The following is a 22360-nucleotide window of genomic DNA, read 5'->3' as shown; positions in this document are numbered from 1 at the left end:
ATTGGAGGGTAGGTCTTATGAGGAAAGGTTGAGGGAGCTAGGGCGGATAAGAGGACTTAATTGAGGTGTATAAGATGATGAGAGAGATAGATAGAGTGGATGTTCAGCGACTTTTTCCTCTGGTGGATGTAGCTGTTACAAGGGGGCATAACTATAAGGTTCATGGTGGAAGATATAGGAGGGATGTCAGAGGTAGGTTCTTTACTCAGAGTGGTTGGGGCGTGGAATGCACTCCCAGCTCTGGTAGTGGAGTCGGACACTTTAGGAACTTTCAAGCGGTTATTGGATAGGCATATGGAGTGCACTAGAATGATTGGGAGTAGGTTGATTTGATCTTAGTTTCAGACTAGTTCGGCACAACATCGTGGGCCGAAGGGTCTGTACTGTGCTGTACAGTTCTATGTTCTATAACACTGGTTTAGAATTAAACAAACTGTTGTGCATATGAAAAAAGTCTGTGTCTGCCTTTGTCCCATATCTGTATTCTCTGAACTCTTTCATTGCCACACCGTAGTGGATCATAGCACTTGTACCAACAACAGCCTTTTGTAGTATTCTCTGAATTTCCAATAGTTTCTTCCTGCTTTACCTGCATGCCGATATCAGCACACTGCACTGGTTGATCATAGTAAGGATAGAAGAGGACCGATTGTGCATCAATTATGATAACAGTAAGCACAAGAAGCATAACATACCTAACATGTACAAACTTAACAAAACACTGTGCATTGGTCAATATTGGACAAATCATTATTTGTTCTAAAACACATTGTTTGAAAGTAAAAACATAATAAGTACTTGTAAACTCTTAAGAGAAAACCCGTATATAGTGAGTTGCACACAGCAATGTCTCACAAATAGCAATGAGCTAAATTGCCAGATAATCTGTTTTAATGATGTTAGTTAAGGGCGAAATCTTGGCCCAGACCTCCCCATCTCTCCTGGGAATAGTGGCCTAGGATCTTACCTGTCTGCCTGGAACAAAAGCCAAGGCCTCAGTTTAACATCGCAACTCATCTTTCAGTGTATCTACACAGTTAACCTAGAATATGCATTCAAGTCTGAAGTAAGATTTGAACCCTGACTCCAAGACAAAAGTGTGACCAATGAACCAAGGCTGATAACCCTTATCCTCAAAATTTGAAAGATACCCCTGTCACTGCTTTGACTCTGCCCTTTTAAATATTGGTGTCTAACTGCAAATCCATAGCTGATGTCTTGAGAGCTGGGAATATTTCCTTGCTCTGTGAGAAAGCATCCACATCTCTCGTAACCACACTGCTGAGACCAGCGGCATACTAAATTAATTCAATTCAGTCCAGGATTATTACTTCTTTTTAATTGAACATAGCTAAATATTTGTCTTATCAAAATAGTCTTTAAGAATTTGGAGCCAGCAGCACATTGAGTGTAAAAGGAAATGCACAAATAGGTTATTGTTTTGAAACCAACAGTCCAGCTGGTTGATTAACCAAATAACCAGGTGGCACCGGAAATAAAGCTGTAAATTTAAAGAGCATACATTTTAAGCAGAATGTTTCTTTATTGTCACTGTGTCAAAATCCTAAAGCTCCCTTCCTTAACAGCATCAAGGTTGTTGTGTTCTTGCAACACTTGGATTGCAGCAGTTCAAAAAGATGGCACGGGCAATTAGGGATGGGCAGTCCATGCTGGTCTAGTCAGAATCCCATGAACAAATAAATAAAACAATCTAGCAACAAGCATTCTCTTGTGCCCTGTTCAGGGAAGGTGTATTTGCATTATCCTTGTATATGTGATTAGGGTTCAAGCCAGGATGGATTTAGATTTCATAACTGAGCACAAGGTGAATTCTGAGAAATTTGAATTCCATTTTGAGTCAGGGATGGACAGAAAATGTCAATGGGTGAAGAACTTTGGGTGGAGCTATTAAATATTTGGTTAGACTTGAAGGAGGCATGAAAAGATAGTGAAGAAATGAAAAATATTGCTGATCAAAAAGTATGGAGGTAGGTGGTCAAGATGTGCAAGCACTTTGGGATATTTTCCTATGATAAAGGCACTATATAAATGCAAGTTGTTGTAGTAAACCAGCCATTACATTGTAAGACATTACCATTACATACAGTTGTCAACAAAACATGAATTTAGACAATGAGTGGAGATTGTTTTTTTTTTTAAACTAGTTGGGAGAAAAGAGCCCTGGGAATTCCTGAGTTGACGTGAAAAGAATGAACTAATGACTACTATGACATAAATCTATATATGGAAACTAGCCAGCTATAAGATTTTTTTGCAAGACCATTTGGTCGTAACTCGAACATAAATTGCAACAATTATTATTTAGCCCTCGGTTCTAGTCATCAAGAAACAAGGGATTTTGCTGCATGTCCATCATCTCAAATAGATGGAAAGATGTTAATTCACACCAAGGAACAAGGGAGATGTTTGCGCACTGTTGTTATTGCAAAGAAAAACCAGGAGTCTGATCTTCAGTGGCAAAGTTGAGTAACATGAAAAAACCTGGAATTTTCAGCCTGGAAAGTAGGTGTCAGAGACATTTTTGCATTTATATTTTTCATGACCACAAAGTCTTGAAGTGCTTTATAGATAATGTAGCACCCAAAAGATATTTGACAGTTGGCATTGCATTGGACAGATGCTGTGCTTCTGCTATTAACCTGCTGGCTGAAAGATTGAAATGAGTTATTTGGGCTGAATGCTTCAACTACTACAAATGATATTTTTTAAGTTTGGCAGTTAATTTTTTTCATTTCATCATTGGAAATTGGCTAATCATTAATGAGAAAGGATTATGGCATTGTAGCGTATAAGAGATTAACAGTGATGCCAGTTCTGGTAGTTCTAGTCAAATCAATGTTTTAATGTGAAAGTCAAGTCAGCACAAGCTTCCATTTCCCTAACTATAATTAAGTGACTTAAGTTACAAAAAGACAATTCAGTAGCAAATAAACAAGTTGTCAGTTCAATAACATTCATTAAATGTATTACTGACAATTGTGCAGCTACTCTAAGGTAAAGTTACATTTTATAATAAAAACTTTTAAAAACTAAAGTTTGCTTCACAGAACAGAACCAGAGGACAAATATAGAGCTCTTTCAAGTATTAGAAATCTAGAGGTCTTTTAGAAAGTACTTTTTAAAAAAAAAAAACAGATGGAACAGTTTTTGACTCTGGTTCTGCTGCACAGAAACCGCATATATACACACAGAGTTCAGTAGCACAATTTGATGCAGAGTCTGCATATTTATCATCACTCACTACAATTAATATTTTTTATCTCCATTTTTGCATGTGATCCTTCGAACAAAACAGCCTCGGGAACATTGCATTTACGGAGGGCGAATAAATTCGATGAGGTTAGATGGACCGAGAGTACACCATCTGTCCTGGCAAGCAGTCCTTTCACAAATAAGCTGCATGGCATGCGCTGTATTTTCTATAATCCTTTGTGTTCTTTGTATCCTGTATATAAACTGAAGTTGAAATATATTTACGACTAATTCTAGCATGATGAATGTGTCAAATGCGGGAGTAGCTCAATGTTTCCAGCTGCCACGTGAAACATTAGTCATAAATGATACATGCACGTGTATACTTCATGTATATATAATTACGGGCATAAGCCCATTGTTTACATTGTACTCTTGCGTATTACAGGGAAGTTTGTTTTTCTACTTTTAAAATAAAAGCCAAAACTAATTTGCATAATTGTTGTACTTTTCAAACTGGGTTTTTCACTTTGGGAATGGCACCCATCAACAGTAAGCACTCCCAGATCAGGGACATCACAGGTTAGAAACTTCAAAACTTGCTCAAGCACAGCTGTGACAGTTAAGTTCCTGCCACATTTCCCCACTAGTGAGCCTCAGTGACGCTATTGCACCATTTAAAATTTCCGTTCCTCAATGAGCTTGTCGATTTATTTATCATTAAAGAGCAGTTCTTATGGCGGTCAATGATGAAACAAACTCAACTTTGATTCATGAATTAGGATTGGGTTTAAAGCTATCACATTTGTCTTCTGTTGCATGTGATGTTTACATTTTTTTGGGTGCTAAACAGCCTAAAATATAGAATATTTAAGCAGGATGCCCAGCACCCATACCTGAGGCAGGAGATAGGCTCCTTATTTACATATGCAAAGGATTCATCACATGCTTGAAGCCTCTGCAACATTAGGTGCAATTGGAGAATCCAGGCTATAAATTGCTGCGGGTTGCAACCAAGGCAAATATTTAAAATGTACTGCAAACCCTGACACCACATTAAACCATGCAACGCTGCTGGGCAGATCCTCTTTCACTGGCCACCAACATCCCTTCCCTCCCAGTCACTACCATCCTTCTGACCTCTTTGGGTTGACAGTCCAAACTGGTTTTAGGCCAACATCAGTGAGAATGGCCATACTGTCAGAGCCTGCCATCTAAGAACAGTAGCAAAAAGCAATCCTATAATGAACCTTGGCCTGTGTCAATTCACTGGGTCCTGTGTATGCTGCATACTTCTCTTCAGTGCTCTGATCAGGGAGGAAAGAGTTCAATACAAGGCTGCCTTCTGGATGCCTTGTCAGAAACAAAAAGGAAAATAAGATCAGTGAGCCATGAAACCTTCTTTCTGCCTCTCTATTGCACCACTTGAAAGGTATCCATTTTTTTTGGAGACTGGGCAATAAACAAGCCCCAAGTGGAATGGACAGCCAAGTCAGCTTTACTTTGTGTAGAAAATAGGAATACTTTTTCCTAAAAGTAACAGGGAGAAAGAATTCCAGGTTTTAAAACAATTTTTGGTTACTTAAAGGAACACAGACCATGCTTAACTTCAAGACATGGATTGCAAATGATTAAGTGTCAATTATGGGTTAATGAGCATAGTCAGGATGAACCCCAGATGTTTGTTCCCCATAAGATTAATGATTGCTATGTGAGGCAGTCTATATTTAATTGAAGAGAGTGTAGCCATGGCTTGAGGGAATGTTGAATGCAGCAATCCTCTAGTCCTTGGGTTCAAAAAGCTTCATCCGTTCTTGCACTGTGAGACCTTCTTTCAGACTCTATAGAAGAAGAGGGAAACAATTTATCCATGTCGTTATTTTAGCCAGTCTTATTCACCACAAAAAATATGATGCTTGCTTTTATCCAGAATACAAACAGGATTGCAGTCAATGAATTCAATATCCGTGTTAAATTATTACTGTTGAGAGTTGAGTGTAACACATGAATAATAGAAATTAGGGAGTAAATCTATCCCTTAATGTAGAAATGATACCATGTGCATCAGTCTCTGATCATTCAAAAATTACGATAGAAGACATACATGAAATAAGTCAGACTTTGTTGCAACACATACTGCTGGCACCAAGCAAGATGGACTTTGTCACTGTTGAATAGTGCCTTTCTTAAGGACAATTAGGCTAGCCTAATGCTAGCCTAACCAGTAGCACCCAAATGCAGGAACCATGAATGCCATGCAAGTTTCAATGTTTAAAACTCACTGGGCATCACACAATGTCAGTCTCCCTCCATATTTAACAGTGGTAGAATCACACATGCTGAACTGTTCCATGTTTCATACATAATTGTTTTCATGCGCTCATTTAAAAAAGAAAATCTATTTAATTGAAGATTTCATAGATAACACAATCTAAACTATAACACGGTTCAAACATGGTCGTGCTAATAACACAGATCAGAGAAAAAGGGAAACAAGCTACAGCTACATCCAACCCTCCTCCCCATAACCCCCCTAGTCCCACAATCAACCCCCCCCCCCCCCAACAGCTAATGGTAATTTAACTCTTTGCAGTACGAGAGAAATAGCTGCCACCTCATGTAGAATCGCTCCACCGATCACCTAACGGTGTACTTGACTTTTTCCAGGTATAAAAAGTCAACCAACCAGGCCAAGGCACTAGGCGAAGCGGAAGCTCTCCAACCCAGCAGAACCCGCCTTTGATGGGAGTAGAGTACTAGATTGGATTGAGGATTGGCTGACTGACAGAAAGCAGAGGGTCGGGATAAATAGGTCCTTCTCTAGCTGGTGAAATGTAACTATCGCGGTGCCACAGGAGATGGTCTCGGACCTCAACTGTTTACAATCTATATAAATGATCTGCGAGCAGGGACAGAGTGTAATATAGCAAAATCTCCGGATGATACTAAAATAGGTGGGAAATCAGGCAATGAAGAGGAAATAAAGATTTTCCAGACGGATATAGGTAGGATAGGAGATTGGGCCAAAAGTAGGCAGATGAAGTTTAATTGAGATATGTGTGAGGTTACCCATTTTGGCCGAAAAAATATAAAGGCAAATTATCTAAATGGAAAGCAGATTCAAAATGCGTCTGCGCAGAGCGATCTGGGTGTCTTTGTTCACGAATCGCAGAAAGTCGGTATACAGGTATAGCATGTAATTAAGGCAAACGGAGTATGAGCGTTTATTGCAAAAGGACTGGAGTATAAAAGTAGAGAAGTGTTGTTGCAATTGTGTAGGGTGTTGGTGAAACCACATCTAGAACATTATGTCCAGTTTTGGTCTCCTTCTCGGTGGAAGGATGTGGTGGCTTTGGAGGCAGTTCAGAGAAGGTTCACCAGATTGATTCCGGGGATGAAAGGGTTTGACGAGAGATTAAACAGTTTGGGCTTATACTCGCTGAAGTTTAGAAGAATGAGAGGAGATCTGATAGTAAAAGGGATTGATAAAGTAAATGTAGACCAAATGTTCTCCCTTGTGAGACAATCTAGAACTAGAGTTCACAGTTATAGGTTGAGAGGTGGTAGATTTAGAACTGAGATGAGGAAGAATTACTTCTTGCAGAGGGTGATGAATTTGTGGAATTTGCTGGCCCATAGTGCAGTAGAATCTGAGTCATTAAATGGTTTCAAGAAGGAGATAGATATATTTCTGAAAAACTGGTTAAAGGGATATGGGGAACAGGTAGTGAGGTGGATTTGAGACCAGGAAGAGATCAGCCATGATCTGATTGAATGGTGGAACAGGCTCAAAGGGCTGAATTGCTTACTTTTGCTCCTAGTTCCTATAATTCCTATGTTCTAAAAGCAAAGGCGACAGCATCCATCTTCCCCCCTGTCCGCACAGCCCACAAAGGGCTGTCCACAAGAGGAGGTAGAATTTAGGCTACAAAGGGCCTCATTCACACATCCTCATCTAGAATGGGTCCAAACTCCTTCCCTCTTACCTGTCTCCACCAGATGGTCATGCGCTCACGTTTCTAACTCAATATCACAGGACCCTGAAAACAGCCAGATATAAGTTCTGATTTAATAAAGGATGAGCATTCGGCATACAAATGCTCAATGGGGGAAAGGGAACTGTCATGTAGCACAGTCACATAAAACAGCATGGAGACTGCATTGTGTAAATTGACAGAACAATTCAATTTCTTATATACAAGTGATTCATTCACTGCTCAAACCGTTCCTCACTGTAATTGTGCGGCCATGTATTCGGTCACTGATACCATTCCACGATATTCTCACAAGAAACAAATGTTGCATTCAGATGCCATTTTATGAAGGAAAATTCTCTGCATATCCAATCAATGTCAAAGATGCAGGGCGGGATTCTCCATTGGCTGACGCCAAAATCAGGAAACGCAATTGGGCGGAGAATAGATTCCGACGGCAAAATCGCGGTGGGTGCCGATTTGACTCCAAAACGTAATTCTCGGTCACCTCCACAGCGGCACCAATGCGTAACGCATGTTGAGTAAACACTGTTTGCTTATCATTAGCGGACCTGACCCGGTATTCTCCGAGGCCTCCGCGATGCTCCGTCTGCGATGGGCCAAGTTACCGACAGCGCAGTTCACTTGTGCTTTTAAAAATCGTGAAACTGCCGTCATGGCTGATGAGGGAGGAGGTAGGACACTGAGAAAAGCACTGTGGGCTGCTGGGGCGGGAGGGGTGTTCCTGTGAAGGTCCCCCTCCAGACCCCTGCCGGTTCACAGTGACCTTCACTGGGGGGAGGTAAACAGAAAACAACAGTGTTATGACAGTCTTGACACATGCAGCCCAGGAAATGGGTAGCTGGTGGCCTCAGTGGCCAGGAAACTCTGCCTTGGCGGCCAGTATGAGTACCGGCATGCGGTGCATGGTGGGGGTCCGCATTGGGGGGGGGGGGTGGTGTTAGTGCTGCCTACTCACCCGGGCCGCCCTGAATTTGTTTACTGCATTGCTGGCCAGTCCAGACTATGCTACCCATGGCACTGCCACCTGCACCCAGGCACGACGAACAGAGGCGGCTGGCAGCCTCTTGTCTGAGCCGGGGTACAGGGTCAGCCTTCCTTGTCCCACGGCGTCGAGGGTCTCAATCTCGGCGTATGCAAAATGTGGGGCCAGGTGTCTTACTGCCATCTTGTTGGCTGGGATAGTGTGTGTGGTGAGTGAAGTGTGTATATATCGCTGCAGCTTGTCAACTCCCCGAGTGTCAATCGCGAAACCGGCGAATTTGGCACCGTTTCTCATTGGAATCGATTGTGTTCCACGTGGCACCTGATCTAACTGCACTTCGGATGCATAACCAAAGGGAAAGAGTGCAAACCCCAGAAAGTAATGATGAATTTACACAGGCACCAGTGGAGTCACTCAGCAGTCATTGCATAAAAAGCCAACTGAGTTATAAGGAGCAGTAGAAGAACTTTGATTTTTAACACTAAAGTTCAGGGACGATATTACTCAAAAAGATGGAGTACAGAATTGCAGTAACATGTTCAGAACTGCCATTATCTCAAAAACCAGGGTACATAGATGTTGCATCGATGAGAGAAGGTTCACCATTTAGATTTAACTACTTTGCAGGAGGTGGTGCTCGAGTGAAATAGAGTGTCAATGGGGGCTGTAGAATAGTGTGGAAAATTTCAGAAAGAATGTCAGGCAATTATGGATCATTAATTTTTAGAATCAGATGTATTGATCGCAAGTCCTTTTCTGGGGGTGGGGATTATTTTCTTTTTTTCTTGCAGTGTGTGGCAGTAGGCGGGAACAAAAGGTATAGAAGCTGCTGGCTCCAATAGTGGCTTCCTCCGCTGTACTGCAAGCAGCATAGAAAGTAAAATCCACAATGTCACGCTGGTGGTGCCAGCAACTTGGGTTTTAAATCCTCCAGGGCAGTGCCTGGCCATGACCTTCACCCCCTCATCCAAGCACACACGTGATCTCGTCTGGTGGGTTCTGTTTACCAGATGTACTCCATGGGAGACCTGTCGTGATTCACATTGTCCATTCACATCGGCATGAGGGCAGGCCAATCTAACAGGGGGGAGATTATCAAGCGTAGAGACCTTATAATTACATTTAAATATTTTCTAATGGGGGTCCTGTGTTCAATATTAGGATTCCCATTGTATCGCGGGGAGGCAACAATTGTTACTGGCAATCCTCGCGGGGATTCCATGGGATTTTCTGCTCCAGTCCTATCCCACCCTCGAAACTGGGAGCGGAAAATCATGCCACCCTCCACCAATTATGACTATTTCTTGACATCAGCCAAGAAGTGGAGAAGAAAGGAGTGGATAAAGGAATTAAAGTCCCAGAACAACTAGCAGTCACCAGTCACAAAGTAGCATTAACTAACTGCATGGGATCAATCCAAAGTAAGATGCTATGATTAACATTGAGTAATGCATTCACTGATTCATTGTCCTAGATCACCTCTCACTACCACCCAGTCACAATCTGATATTCTGCACGCAAGCAAACACAAGGCACTGAAATATTCCTACAATTTATCATTTGAAGATGCTTCTTCCATGCATCGGGCAACGGCAGAACACAAGACAAGATAAGGTAGGGCCTTCAGAGATATATAATAGGTGGTATTTAATAGAAACATTTCTAAGTTCATTTGTGGCAGGTTTTTCAGAGAGTTTCCCGCCGGCGACTTCCCCACTGCTATCAAATGACACTTAGTCACTTTTTTGGACCCTGGGGAGCTTCTCGCCGATTTAGCCCACACATTTTTAAAGGGTGTCCCGATCTTGAAGTGAACTTGTGGGTCACCCATAGGCAATGTGACAACCACACACATGCGCACTACCCCATCCACCACCCCCCCCCCCCCCCCCCCCCCAAGTGAGGACACTCCACTACGGGGTCCCTAGGGGTCTCCCCCCCCTCTACAGGGCCTCCTGTCCAGGACCCCCATCTGTCATTCCCCCCCCCCCCCAAAGGTCCCTACTTACCTGCCATGCACCCCCTCCCTTCAAGCCCCCGCCTCCACCCTCCCATCATGGGCATAGCCCCCTGACCCTTGGCAGCGACATCCGGGCACCTTGACAGTGGCAGTGCCAAGGTGCCCGCGATCCAGAGAGCCACGCTGCACTATCCCTGACCACCTAGGGGTTTCCGATGTCCTGTGAGCGACCCCCCCCCCCCCCGGGATGTCATTCCGCCTAGTCCATATTTGTGTGGACCAGTACTGAACGGCGCCCAGCTGCTGCTCCCTAGGGAGGATGGTAGATAAAGAACAAAGAAAAGTACAGCACAGGAACAGACCCTTCGGCCCTCCAAGCCTGTGCCGACCATGCTGCCCGACTAAACTACAATCATCTACACTTCCTGGGTCCCTCTATTCCCACCCTATTCATGTGTTTGTCAAGATGCCCCTTAAACGTCACTATCGTCCCTGCTTCCACTACCTCCACCGGCAGCGAGTTCCAAGCACCCACTACCCTCTGTGTAGATCCCGGGCAAACGCACCCAAGTAGGTTTAAAACCTACTTAGATTTGTGCCAATTGGACACACCCCTTTTGGGCGGGATTCTGGCTTCTTGCGGGACTTGGGTCGATCCCGTGAGGCCTCTCCCGGCATGTACTAGCCGCATTGTGCTCTCACTCGAGCGCAACGCGACCACAAAATCACACCCAATGCATTCACCATCCTGATACCAAGACAACAGCAAACCTGGTACAGGTACCATTAGACTTTCCCAAGTGACCTGTTTAAGACTAAGGGAGACAAAGCAATAAAACAACTGCAGATATGGCAATTCTATGGGAAAACAGACTGGGCTTTCACAGAGTAAAAAAATACACAAAAGCATTAGTTTCAAACTGACAGTGTGGTCAATATAATAAAGCACAACATATTGGTTATCTAACAAGGGCACAACCTACAATATATCATTTGGGTTTGGAACAGCAGAACATAGACCCTATTACTGTCAGTAGCAGAAAGTCTGAGAGATTGAATTGAAAAACGCACTTGACAACACTGAGATAATACCTGATACAGTAAACCTGGGTTCCAGAAGCAGTTGAACGGAGGAAAATCAGCTGATCAAAGCAGTGTGACTGAGTAAAGTGCAGCCTTGAGATTGAGGATGTTCATCCAACTTTGACAGCAAGTCGAAGTGACAGGCAGCTCCAGAACTAGGGCTGAGGCAGTATCACCAGTGATGGATAGTTAGGTTCATGAATAAACGCTCACTATCATCTGCTCAGAGCAACTAGGGATGGAAATAAGGGTGAAATTGCCCGCGATCAATTTTTTAAAAACCTGGAAATGAGTAAATTAAGTACTAATGAATGATTGGCAATCTCTGGACTGGAAACTCTCCTCACTGAGGCATTGAGACTTTGTAATGAACAAAGTAGACTCTGAAATGCAGAACTGGGAGTTCAGTCCCATACTGAACTGAAAGGGCAGCTGCTCCACCATTCATCATAGGTGAACTTATACCTCAATTCTACCTTCTTGCATTATCACATATTCCTTGATTCCCTTAGTATCCACATATCTATTAATCCCTGTCTTGAATATATTCAACAACTGAGAATACACAGATCTCTGGAAGAGAATTGCAAAATTCACAATCCTTTAGAATGAAGGAATTTCTCATCTCAGTACTAAATGACTGACCTCAAGTTCTAGAATTCCCAGGTGGAGAAACATCCACCCTGCATCAAATCTATGGAGCCCTTTAAGAATTTTATCGGTTTCAATGAAATCACCTCTCATTCCCCTCAACTTTAGGGAATATAGCCCTAGTCTACTGAACCTCTAAACAGGACAACCACCTGACACCAGGAATCAGTCAGGTGAACCTTTGATGAGTTCAAATGATCAGCTCCAAGATTTTAGGCTTTATCTAAAAGTATTGTCTCTCTTAGATAAATGCACTTTTGACCACTCTCAATCTGTCTGTATCTCTTTTTTTTAATAAATATTTTATTGAAAATTTTTGGTCAACAAACACAGTACATTGTGCATCCTTTACACAATATTATAACAACACAAATAACAATGACCTATTTTATAAACAAAAAATGAATAAATAATAAATAACAAAAATGAAAACTAACCCTAATTGGCAACTGCCTTATCACAAGTAACACTCTCCAAAAATATAATTTAACAGTCCAATATATAATTATCTGTCGCAACGACCTATACATATTATACAGTATATATTAACAACCCTGAGAGTCCTTCTGGTTCCTCCTCCCCCCACTCCCCCCGGTCCTGGGCTGCTGCTGCTGCCTTCTTTTTTCCATTCCATCTATCTTCTGCGAGGTATTCGACAAACGGTTGCCACCGCCTGGTGAACCCTTGAGCCGACCCCCTTAGAATGAACTTAATCCGCTCTAGCTTTATAAACCCTGCCATGTCATTTATCCAGGTCTCCACCCCCGGGGGCTTGGCTTCTTTCCACATTAACAATATCCTGCGCCGGGCTACTAGGGACGCAAAGGCCAAAACATCGGCCTCTATCGCCTCCTGCACTCCCGGCTCTTGTGCAACCCCAAATATAGCCAACCCCCAGCTTGGTTCGACCCGGACCCCCACTACTTTTGAAAGCACCTTTGTCACCCCCATCCAAAACCCCTGTAGTGCCGGGCATGACCAAAACATATGGGTATGATTTCGCTGGGCTTCTCGAGCACCTCGCACACCTATCCTCCACCCCAAAAAATGTACTGAGCCGTGCTCCAGTCATATGCGCCCTGTGTAATACCTTAAACTGAATCAGGCTTAGCCTGGCACACGAGGACGACGAGTTTACCCTGCTTAGGGCATCTGCCCACAGCCCCTCCTCGATCTCCTCCCCCAGCTCTTCTTCCCATTTCCCTTTTAGTTCATCTACCATAGTCTCCCTTTCGTCCCTCATTTCCCTATATATATCTGACACCTTACCATCCCCCACCCATGTCTTTGAGATCACTCTGTCCTGCACTTCTTGTGTCGGGAGCTGCGGGAATTCCCTCACCTGTTGCCTCGCAAAAGCCCTCAGTTGCATATACCTGAATGCATTCCCTTGGGGCAACCCATATTTCTCGGTCAGCGCTCCCAGACTCGCGAACTTCCCATCCACAAACAGATCTTTCAGTTGCGTTATTCCTGCTCTTTGCCACATTCCATATCCCCCATCCATTCCCCCCGGGGCAAACCTATGGTTGTTTCTTATCGGGGACCCCCCCAAGGCTCCAGTCTTTCTCCTATGCAGTCTCCACCGTCCCCAAATCTTCAGTGTAGCCACCACCACCGGGCTTGTGGTGTAGTTCCTCGGTGAGAACGGCAATGGGGCTGTCACCATAGCCTGTAGGCTAGTCCCCCTACAGGACGCCCTGTCTAATCTCTTCCACGCCGCTCCCTCCTCCTCTCCCATCCACTTACTCACCATTGAAATATTAGCGGCCCAATAATACTCACTTAGGCTCGGTAGTGCCAGCCCCCCCACTATCCCTGCTACGCTGTAAGAATCCCTTCCTCACTCTCGGGGTCTTCCCGGCCCACACAAAACCCATGATGCTCTTTTCAATCCTTTTAAAAAAAGCCTTCGTGATCACCACCGGGAGGCACTGAAACACAAAGAGGAATCTCGGGAGGACCACCATCTTAACCGCCTGCACCCTCCCTGCCATTGACAGGGATACCATATCCCATCTCTTGAAATCCTCCTCCATTTGTTCCACCAACCGCGTTAAATTTAACCTATGCAATGTGCCCCAATTCTTGGCTATCTGGATCCCCAGGTAACGAAAGTCCCTTGTTACCTTCCTCAACGGTAGGTCCTCTATTTCTCTACTCTGCTCCCCTGGATGCACCACAAACAACTCACTTTTCCCCATGTTCAATTTATACCCTGAAAACTCCCCAAGTATCCGCATTATTTCTGGCATCCCCTCCGCCGGGTCTGCCACGTATAGTAGCAAATCGTCCGCATACAAAGATACCCGGTGTTCTTCTCCTCCTCTAAGTACTCCCCTCCACTTCTTGGAACCCCTCAACGCTATCGCCAGGGGCTCAATCGCCAGTGCAAACAATAATGGGGACAGAGGGCATCCCTGCCTTGTCCCTCTATGGAGCCAAAAATATGCAGATCCCCGTCCATTCGTGACCACGCTCGCCATCGGGGCCCTATACAACAGCTGCACCCATCTAACATACCCCTCTCCAAAACCAAATCTCCTCAACACCTCCCACAAATAATCCCACTCCACTCTATCAAATGCTTTCTCGGCATCCATCGCCACTACTATCTCCGTTTCCCCCTCTGGTGGGGCCATCATCATTACCCCTAACAGCCTCCGTATATTCGTGTTCAGCTGTCTCCCCTTCACAAACCCAGTTTGGTCCTCGTGGACCACCCCCGGGACACATTCCTCTATTCTCATTGCCATTACCTTGGCCAGGATCTTGGCATCTACATTTAGGAGGGAAATAGGTCTATAGGACCTGCATTATAGCGGGTCCTTTTCCTTCTTTAAGAGAAGCGATATCGTTGCTTCAGACATAGTCGGGGGCAGTTGTCCCCTTTCCTTTGCCTCATTAAAGGTCCTCGTCAATACCGGGGCGAGCAAGTCCACATATTTTCTATAGAATTCGACTGGGAATCCATCCGGTCCCGGGGCCTTTCCCGCCTGCATGCTCCTAATTCCTTTCACCACTTCTTCTACCTCGATCTGTGCTCCCAGTCCCACCCTTTCCTGCTCTTCCACCTTGGGAAATTCCAGCCGATCCAAGAAGCCCATCATTCTCTCCCTCCCATCCGGGGGTTGAGCTTCATATAATTTTTTATAAAATGTCTTGAACACTCCATTCACTCTCTCCACTCCCCGCTCCATCTCTCCTTCCTCATCCCTCACTCCCCCATTTCCCTCGCTGCTCCCCTTTTCCTCAATTGGTGTGCCAGCAACCTGCTCGCCTTCTCCCCATATTCGTACTGTACACCCTGTGCCTTCCTCCATTGTGCCTCTGCAGTGCCCGTAGTCAGCAAGTCAAATTCTACATGTAGCCTTTGCCTTTCCCTGTACAGTCCCTCCTCCGGTGCTTCCACATATTGTCTGTCCACCCTCAAAAGTTCTTGCAGCAACCGCTCCCGTTCCTTACTCTCCTGCTTCCCTTTATGTGCCCTTATTGATATCAGCTCCCCTCTAACCACCGCCTTCAACGCCTCCCAGACCACTCCCACCTGGACCTCCCCATTATCATTGAGTTCCAAGTACTTTTCAATGCACCCCCTCACCCTTAGACACACCCCCTCATCTGCCATTAGTTCCTTGTCCATTCTCCAGGGTGGGCGCCCTTCTGTTTCCTCCCCTATCTCCAAGTCTACCCAGTGTGGAGCCTGATCCGAAATGGCTATAGCCGTATACTCCGTTCCCCTCACCTTCGGGATCAACGCCCTTCCCAGCACAAAAAAGTCCATTTGCGGGTAGACTTTATGGACATAGGAGAAAAACGAGAACTCCTTACTCCTAGGTCTGCTAAATCTCCACGGGTCTACACCTCCCATCTGCTCCATAAAATCTTTAAGTACCTTGGCTGCTGTCGGCCTCCTTCCAGTCCTGGACTTCGACCTATCCAGCCCTGGTTCCAACACCGTATTAAAATCTCTCCCCATTATCAGCTTTCCCATCTCTAGGTCCGGAATGCGTCCTAGCATCCGCCTCATAAAATTGGCATCATCCCAGTTCGGGGCATATACGTTTACCAAAACCACCGTCTCCCCCTGTAGTTTGCCACTCACCATCACGTATCTGCCCCCGTTATCCACCACTATAGTCTTTGCCTCGAACATTACCCGCTTCCCCACTAATATAGCCACCCCCCTGTTTTTCGCATCTAGCCCCGAATGGAACACCTGCCCCACCCATCCTTTGCGTAGCCTAACCTGGTCTATCAGTTTCAGGTGCGTTTCCTGTAACATAACCACATCTGCCTTAAGTTTCTTAAGGTGTGCGAGTACCCGTGCCCTCTTTATCGGCCCGTTCAGCCCTCTCACGTTCCACGTGATCAGCCGGGTTGGGGGGCTTCCTACCCCCCCCCCCCTTGTCGATTAGCCATCCCCTTTTTCCAGCTCCTCACCCGGTTCCCACGCAGCTGTATCTCCCCCAGGCGGTGCCCCCCCGCCCATCCCCTCCCATACCAGCTCCTCCCTCTCCCCAGCAGCAGCAACCCAGTAATTCCCCCCTCCCGCCCCCCCCGCTAGATCCCCCGCTAGCGTAATTACTCCCCCCATGTTGCTCCCAGAAGTCAGCAAACTCTGGCCGACCTCGGCTTCCCCCCGTGACCTCGGCTCGCACCGTGCGACGCCCCCTCCTTCCTGCTTCTCTATTCCCGCCATGATTATCATAGCGCGGGAACCAAGCCCGCGCTTCTCCCTTGGCCCCGCCCCCAATGGCCAACGCCCCATCTCCTCCACCTCCCCTCCTCCCCCCATCACCACCTGTGGAAGAGAGAAAAGTTACCACATCGCAGGATTAGTACATAAAACTCCTCTTTCCCCCCTTTTTAACCCCCCACATTCGCCACACCACTTTGTTCAAACGTTCTTTTTAATAACCCGCTCATTCCAGTTTTTCTTCCACAATAAAAGTCCACGCTTCATCCGCCGTCTCAAAGTAGTGGTGCCTCCCAAATATGTGACCCACAGTCTTGCCGGTTGCAGCATTCCAAGTTTTATCTTCTTTTTATGAAGCACCGCCTTGGCCCGATTAAAGCTCGCCCTCCTTCTCGCCACCTCCGCACTCCAGTCTTGATAAACGCGGATCACCGCGTTCTCCCATTTACTGCTCCGAGTTTTCTTTGCCCATCTAAGGACCATTTCTCTATCCTTAAAACGGAGGAATCTCACCACTATGGCTCTGGGAATTTCTCCTGCTCTCGGTCCTCGCGCCATCACTCGGTATGCTCCCTCCACCTCCAACGGACCCGCTGGGCCCTCCGCTCCCATTAACGAGTGCAGCATCGTGCTCACATATGCCCCGACGTCCGCTCCCTCCGCACCTTCAGGAAGACCAAGAATCCTCAGGTTGTTCCTCCTTGCGTTGTTCTCCAGTGCCTCCAACCTTTCCACACATCGTTTCTGATGTGCCTCATGCGTCTCCGTCTTCACCACCAGGCCCTGTATGTCGTCCTCATTCTCGGCTGCCTTTGCCTTCACGACCCGAAGCTCCCGCTCCTGGGTCTTTTGATCCTCCTTTAGCCCTTCGATCGCCTGTAGTATCGGGGCCAACAGCTCTTTCTTCATTTCCTTTTTGAGCTCTTCCACACAGCATTTCAAGAACTCTTGTTGTTCAGGGCCCCATGTTAAACTGCCACCTTCCGACGCCATCTTGGTTTTTGCTTGCCTTCCTTGCCGCTGTTCTAAAGGATCCACTGCAATCCGGCCACTTTCTCCTCCTTTTTTCATCCGTATCCAGGGGGGTTCCCTTCTGGTTTACCGCACAGTGTTTTTAGCCGTCAAAATTGCCGTTGGGGCTCCTATCAAGAGCCCAAAAGTCCGTTTCGCCGGGAGCTGCCGAAACGTGCGACTCAGCTGGTCATCGCCGCACCCAGAAGTCCAATCTGTCTGTATCTCTTTGCATCCACCTCACAAATTATTTTCCAACCTAACCCAAGGTTTGTTCTTGAGAAGATAAAGTTGAGAGGAGATTTAAGAAGAGGTTTTCAGATAGATCCAGACAGAGTAAATAGAGAACATTCCCAATGGCAGAAAGGTTGAGAACCAGAATGCGCAGATTTAAAGTGATTGACAAAAGAACCAAAGACAACATGACGAAGAACCTTTTTTACGTCATGAGTGGTTACTATCTGGAATGCACTACCTGAAAGAGTGGTGAAGGGAGATTCAATCATGGCTTTCAAAAGGGAAATGAATAGAATCATCGAAAAGGTGTGGTGCAAAGAGATGCTATTCAGCCCATTGTGTCTGCGCTGGCCAGAAAAATGAGTAAAAAATTATCCTATCATTTTAATCTCATTTTCCAGCAGCTGGTTTATAGCCTTACAGGTTACAGCATTTCAGATGCAGATCCAAGTAACTTTTAAATGAATTGAGCGTATCAGCCTCAACCACCAACTTGGGCAGTAAAGTCTAGATACCCACCACACTCTGGGTCAAAAAAGGTTTCCTGGGATGATGTCAGGATTCAGAAAGTGATGCAGGGCAAGAGCAAGCAGCTGATTGGGCAATTTAATCCTTCCAGTCATTTAATCCTTCCACCAATTACCTTAAATCGATGGCCCCTCAAACATTTGCCCTCAATTAGATCACCCCTTAGCTTCCTCTAATTTGAAGAAAACAGCCCAAGGCTAGCCAATCTCTCATTGCTGCAATTTCTAAGCCCTGGCAGCATCCGTGTAAATTTCCTCTGCACTCTCTCCAAAGCAATTATGTCCTTCCTGTAATGTGGTGATGAAAATTGTACACAAAACTCCAGCTGTGGTCTAACCAGCGTTTGAGATAGTTCCAACATTAAATCCCTGCTTTTGTATTCAGTACCTCACCCAATAAAGGAAAGCATTCCATATGCTTTCTTGACCACCTTGTCCACCTGCCCAGTCACCTTCCAGGACCTGTGGGCATGTATTCCTAGGTCTTTCACTTCCTCAACCCTTCCAAATATCTTTCAGCAATCCAGCGTCTGCAGTAATTTGCTTTTATCCTCCTAATATCTTCCCGTTTATTAAATATTCCCTTGCTTTGTCTGCCCTCCTCAAATGCATTATGTCACACTTGTCCGGATTGAATTCAATTTGCCACTTCTCTGCCCACTCAACAAAACCATTGATAACATCCTGGAGTTGGCAGCTATCCTCTTCACAATCAACTACATGGTTAATTTTTGTGCCATCAGCAAATTTCCCAATCATGTCATCCACATTTTTTAAAAAAATAAAAAAATTTAGAGTACCCAATTATTTTTTTCCCAATTAATGGGGCAATTGAGGGTGGCCAATCCACCTAACCTGCACATCTTTGGGTTGTGGGGGTGAAACCCACGCAGACATGGGGAGAATGTGCAAACTCAACATGGACAGTGACCCAGGGCCGGGATTCGAACCCGGGTTCTCAGCGCCGCAGTCCCAGTGCTAACCACTGCGCCACATACCGCCCCTGTCATCCACATTTAAGTCTAAATCAGTAATTATACAAAAACAGCAAGGGCCCCAACACAGAGCCCTTTGGAACACCACTGGACACTTCTCCATTCAAAAATAATTAATAGGTACCTGAAGGGAAACAAAATTGCAGGGCTACAGGGAAAGGGTTGGGGAGTGTGTCAGGTAAATACTTATTGTAGATCTGGCACAAACATGATGGGCAAAATGGCCTCCTTCTGAGCTGTAACCATTCTATGTGATTCTAACTTTGTATCAATAGCAAAATTGGGTGCATTAAATTTGGTTGCCCCCCACCATAAAATTATTGATACTGATTATTAATAGAGGTCCTATGATGATTTTCTAAGTGTTCTGTGACCGTGACCCTAATTATACATGCACAGAGCACCGGAGGCCAGAGAAAGAGCATAACTGGTGGGGAGCAGCTGATCAGAGCAGCGCAGCAAACCTTCACTGAATAAAGAGGCGGAGCTTCTTGGGTGATGTCAGGATTCCAAAAGTGACGCAGGGCTAGAGAAAGCAATTGATTGGGTCAGTGGGGGCTGATGCGGGCTAGGGCAGGAGAACTGGGGCATAAGTTTCAGTAGCCCTACAGTACAGAGTGAACATGTCTGTGTGATATCACTGGTAGATGAGTCTTTCTCTTTTCTACTTTTCTGACTTGGAAGTGAAGGCCTTGTGGGGAAACAGAAATTGCGGGAAGATTAGTGGTATAAGTAAAAACAAATGGAACTTCTAAATTAAATAAATTCTAATGAAATATAATAGGGATGCAGGGCCAGGCGATGTGTTGTAGCTGCAACATGTGGGACCTGGTGGACCCCATTGTGGTTTATAGCGACCACGTCTGTAGCAAACATTTGTTGCTCGAGGAACTTCGACTCAGTGTTAGTGACCTGGAGTCTGAGCTTTGGACACTGCGACACATCAGGGAGGGTAGAGTTACTTGCATAGAGTTTCAGGAGGCAGTCAAACCCCTTAGATTAACTGCCTTAAATTCTGTCAATGGTCAGGGACAGGAGGGTGTGACGACAAGTGAGGCAGGTAGAGGGATCCAAGGGATAGCACTGCAGTAGCCTCAGTCCTTGTCCCTGTCCAACAGGTATGTGAGTCTTGCTCCTTGTGTGGACGAGAGAGGGGACTGTAGTGAGGATGAGCAAACTGACCACGGCACCGTGGTTCAGGGAGCAGTTCAAGTAGGGAGAGCAAAGACAAATGTAGTCGTAGTTGGGAATAGTATAGTCAGGGGAATAGACATTATTCTCTGTCACCAAGATAGAAAATCTCGAAGGCTGTGTTGCCTGCCCAGTGCCAGGGTTTGGGAAATCTGCTCTGGACTGGATAGAAACGTGTGGTAGGAGGGTGAGGATTCAATGGTCATGGTCCATTTAGGCACCAACAACAAAGGTATAACAAGGAAGGAGGTTCTGTGTAGGCAGTTTGTGGAGATAGGCACTAAATTAAAGAACAGAACCTCCAAGGTTATAATCTCTGGATTATTATGTGAGCCACGTGCAAATTGGCAAATGGAACCTAAAATTAGAGAGATGAATACGTGGCTCAAAGACTGGTGTGGGAGAAGTAGCTTTTGGTTTGTGAGACATTGGTATCAGTACTGGGGAAAGTGGGGGCCCCACCATTGGGACGGCCTACACCTGAACCATGCTGGGACCAGTGTTCTTTTGGACCGTGTAACTAGGAAAGGAGAGAGAGCTTTAAACTAAAGAGTGGGGGTGAGGGTTCAGTTGCTTGGAAAATTAGGAAGTTAAAGGAAGGAATGCAGGTGAGTGATCAGTCTGGGTGTTAACAGAAAACAACAGGTAGGGGCAGATCATATGAACATTATATTGCACCAAGGACTCAGACAGGAGCTCGAACTAGCAGGGGGGAGGGTTCCATGAATGGAAGGTTTAAAAAATCGGGGAGAAGTGGCAAAGGATAGTGAGGGGAACTTGACTGTCCCAGTCTGACTGGCCCGGGGCAGGAAGTGAAATCAAAAATATGCAACACAGAGCAAATCCAGAGCTGTAAACAACTGTAAAAAAACAAAACTAAATGTACTTTATTTGAATGCATGAAGCATTTGCAACAAGACTAATGAATTGATAGCACATATTACAATATATGTGCATAATGTATTAGCTATTACAGAAACATGATTGCAGGGTGACCAGGACTGTGTGCTCAACATTCCGGGGTATGCAATGTTCCAAAAGAACAGGCCAAGAGGAAAGAAGGTGTGGTAGCGTTGTTAATCAAGGGAGGTTTCAGAGCAGTGCTGAGTCTTGATATAAAGGCAGTGGAACATGATGTAGAATCTGTTTGGGTTGAAATCATGAAAGTAAGGGAAGGAAGACAAGGGTGGGAGTAGTCTATAGACCCTCAAAATGTGACCTCTCAAGAGGTCATAGCATAAATGGGAAATATCAAGAGCATGTTTCAAGGGAACTGCAATTATCTTGAGAGATTTTAATCTGCATATTGATTGGACAAACCGGCAAGAGTAGTGTAGAAGAAGAATTTGTGGAGTGCATCAGGGATTTGATTATTTTTGATTGGGCTTTGTGTAATGAAGAAGGATTAATAAAGGATCTTATCCTAGGGGGTAGTAACCACAATATGATAGAATTCCAGATGCAGTTTGAGCATGAACGCTCCATAACCAGAATCTTCAACTTAAATAAGGGCAATTATAATGGTATGAGGGGGGAGTTGTCTCAGGTGAACTGGGTAAACAAGTTAAGATACACGTCAGTAGATGAGCAGTGGCAGAATACAAGAGCAGGGATGTACTGCTGAGGATGTATAAGGCTCTGGTCAGACCCCATTTGAAATATTGTGAGCAGCCAGTTTTGGGCCCCATATCCAAGGAAGGATGTGCTGGCCTTGGAAAGGATTCAGAGGAGGTTCACAAGAATGATCTGGGAAGGAAGGGCTTGTCATATGGTGAGCGGTTGGGAACTCTGGGTCTGTATTTGATTGATTAGA

At 45.3% G+C, this 22360-nt stretch overlaps 1 protein-coding gene across 4 annotated transcripts in view; it reads right to left on the bottom strand.

Annotated features, from left to right (window-relative positions):
• Positions 1-2842: 2842 nt before the first annotated feature.
• The window catches only part of LOC140394159 (myosin phosphatase Rho-interacting protein-like), a 305177-nt gene continuing 285659 nt past the window's right edge, over positions 2843-22360 (bottom strand). For all 4 annotated transcript variants that reach the window (XM_072481083.1, XM_072481084.1, XM_072481085.1 and 1 more), the window contains one exon: positions 2843-5054. In XM_072481083.1, coding sequence (XP_072337184.1) covers positions 4995-5054 — 60 coding nt within the window. In that variant the 3' untranslated portion in view covers positions 2843-4994. The remainder of the gene's footprint in view (positions 5055-22360) is intronic.

This window comes from Scyliorhinus torazame, chromosome 17 (assembly GCF_047496885.1).
Source record: "Scyliorhinus torazame isolate Kashiwa2021f chromosome 17, sScyTor2.1, whole genome shotgun sequence".
In the NCBI taxonomy this organism is placed as follows: domain Eukaryota; kingdom Metazoa; phylum Chordata; class Chondrichthyes; order Carcharhiniformes; family Scyliorhinidae; genus Scyliorhinus; species Scyliorhinus torazame.
The sequence above is the reverse complement of the archived record's forward strand: the minus strand, read 5'-3'. Positions and strand labels throughout refer to the sequence as shown.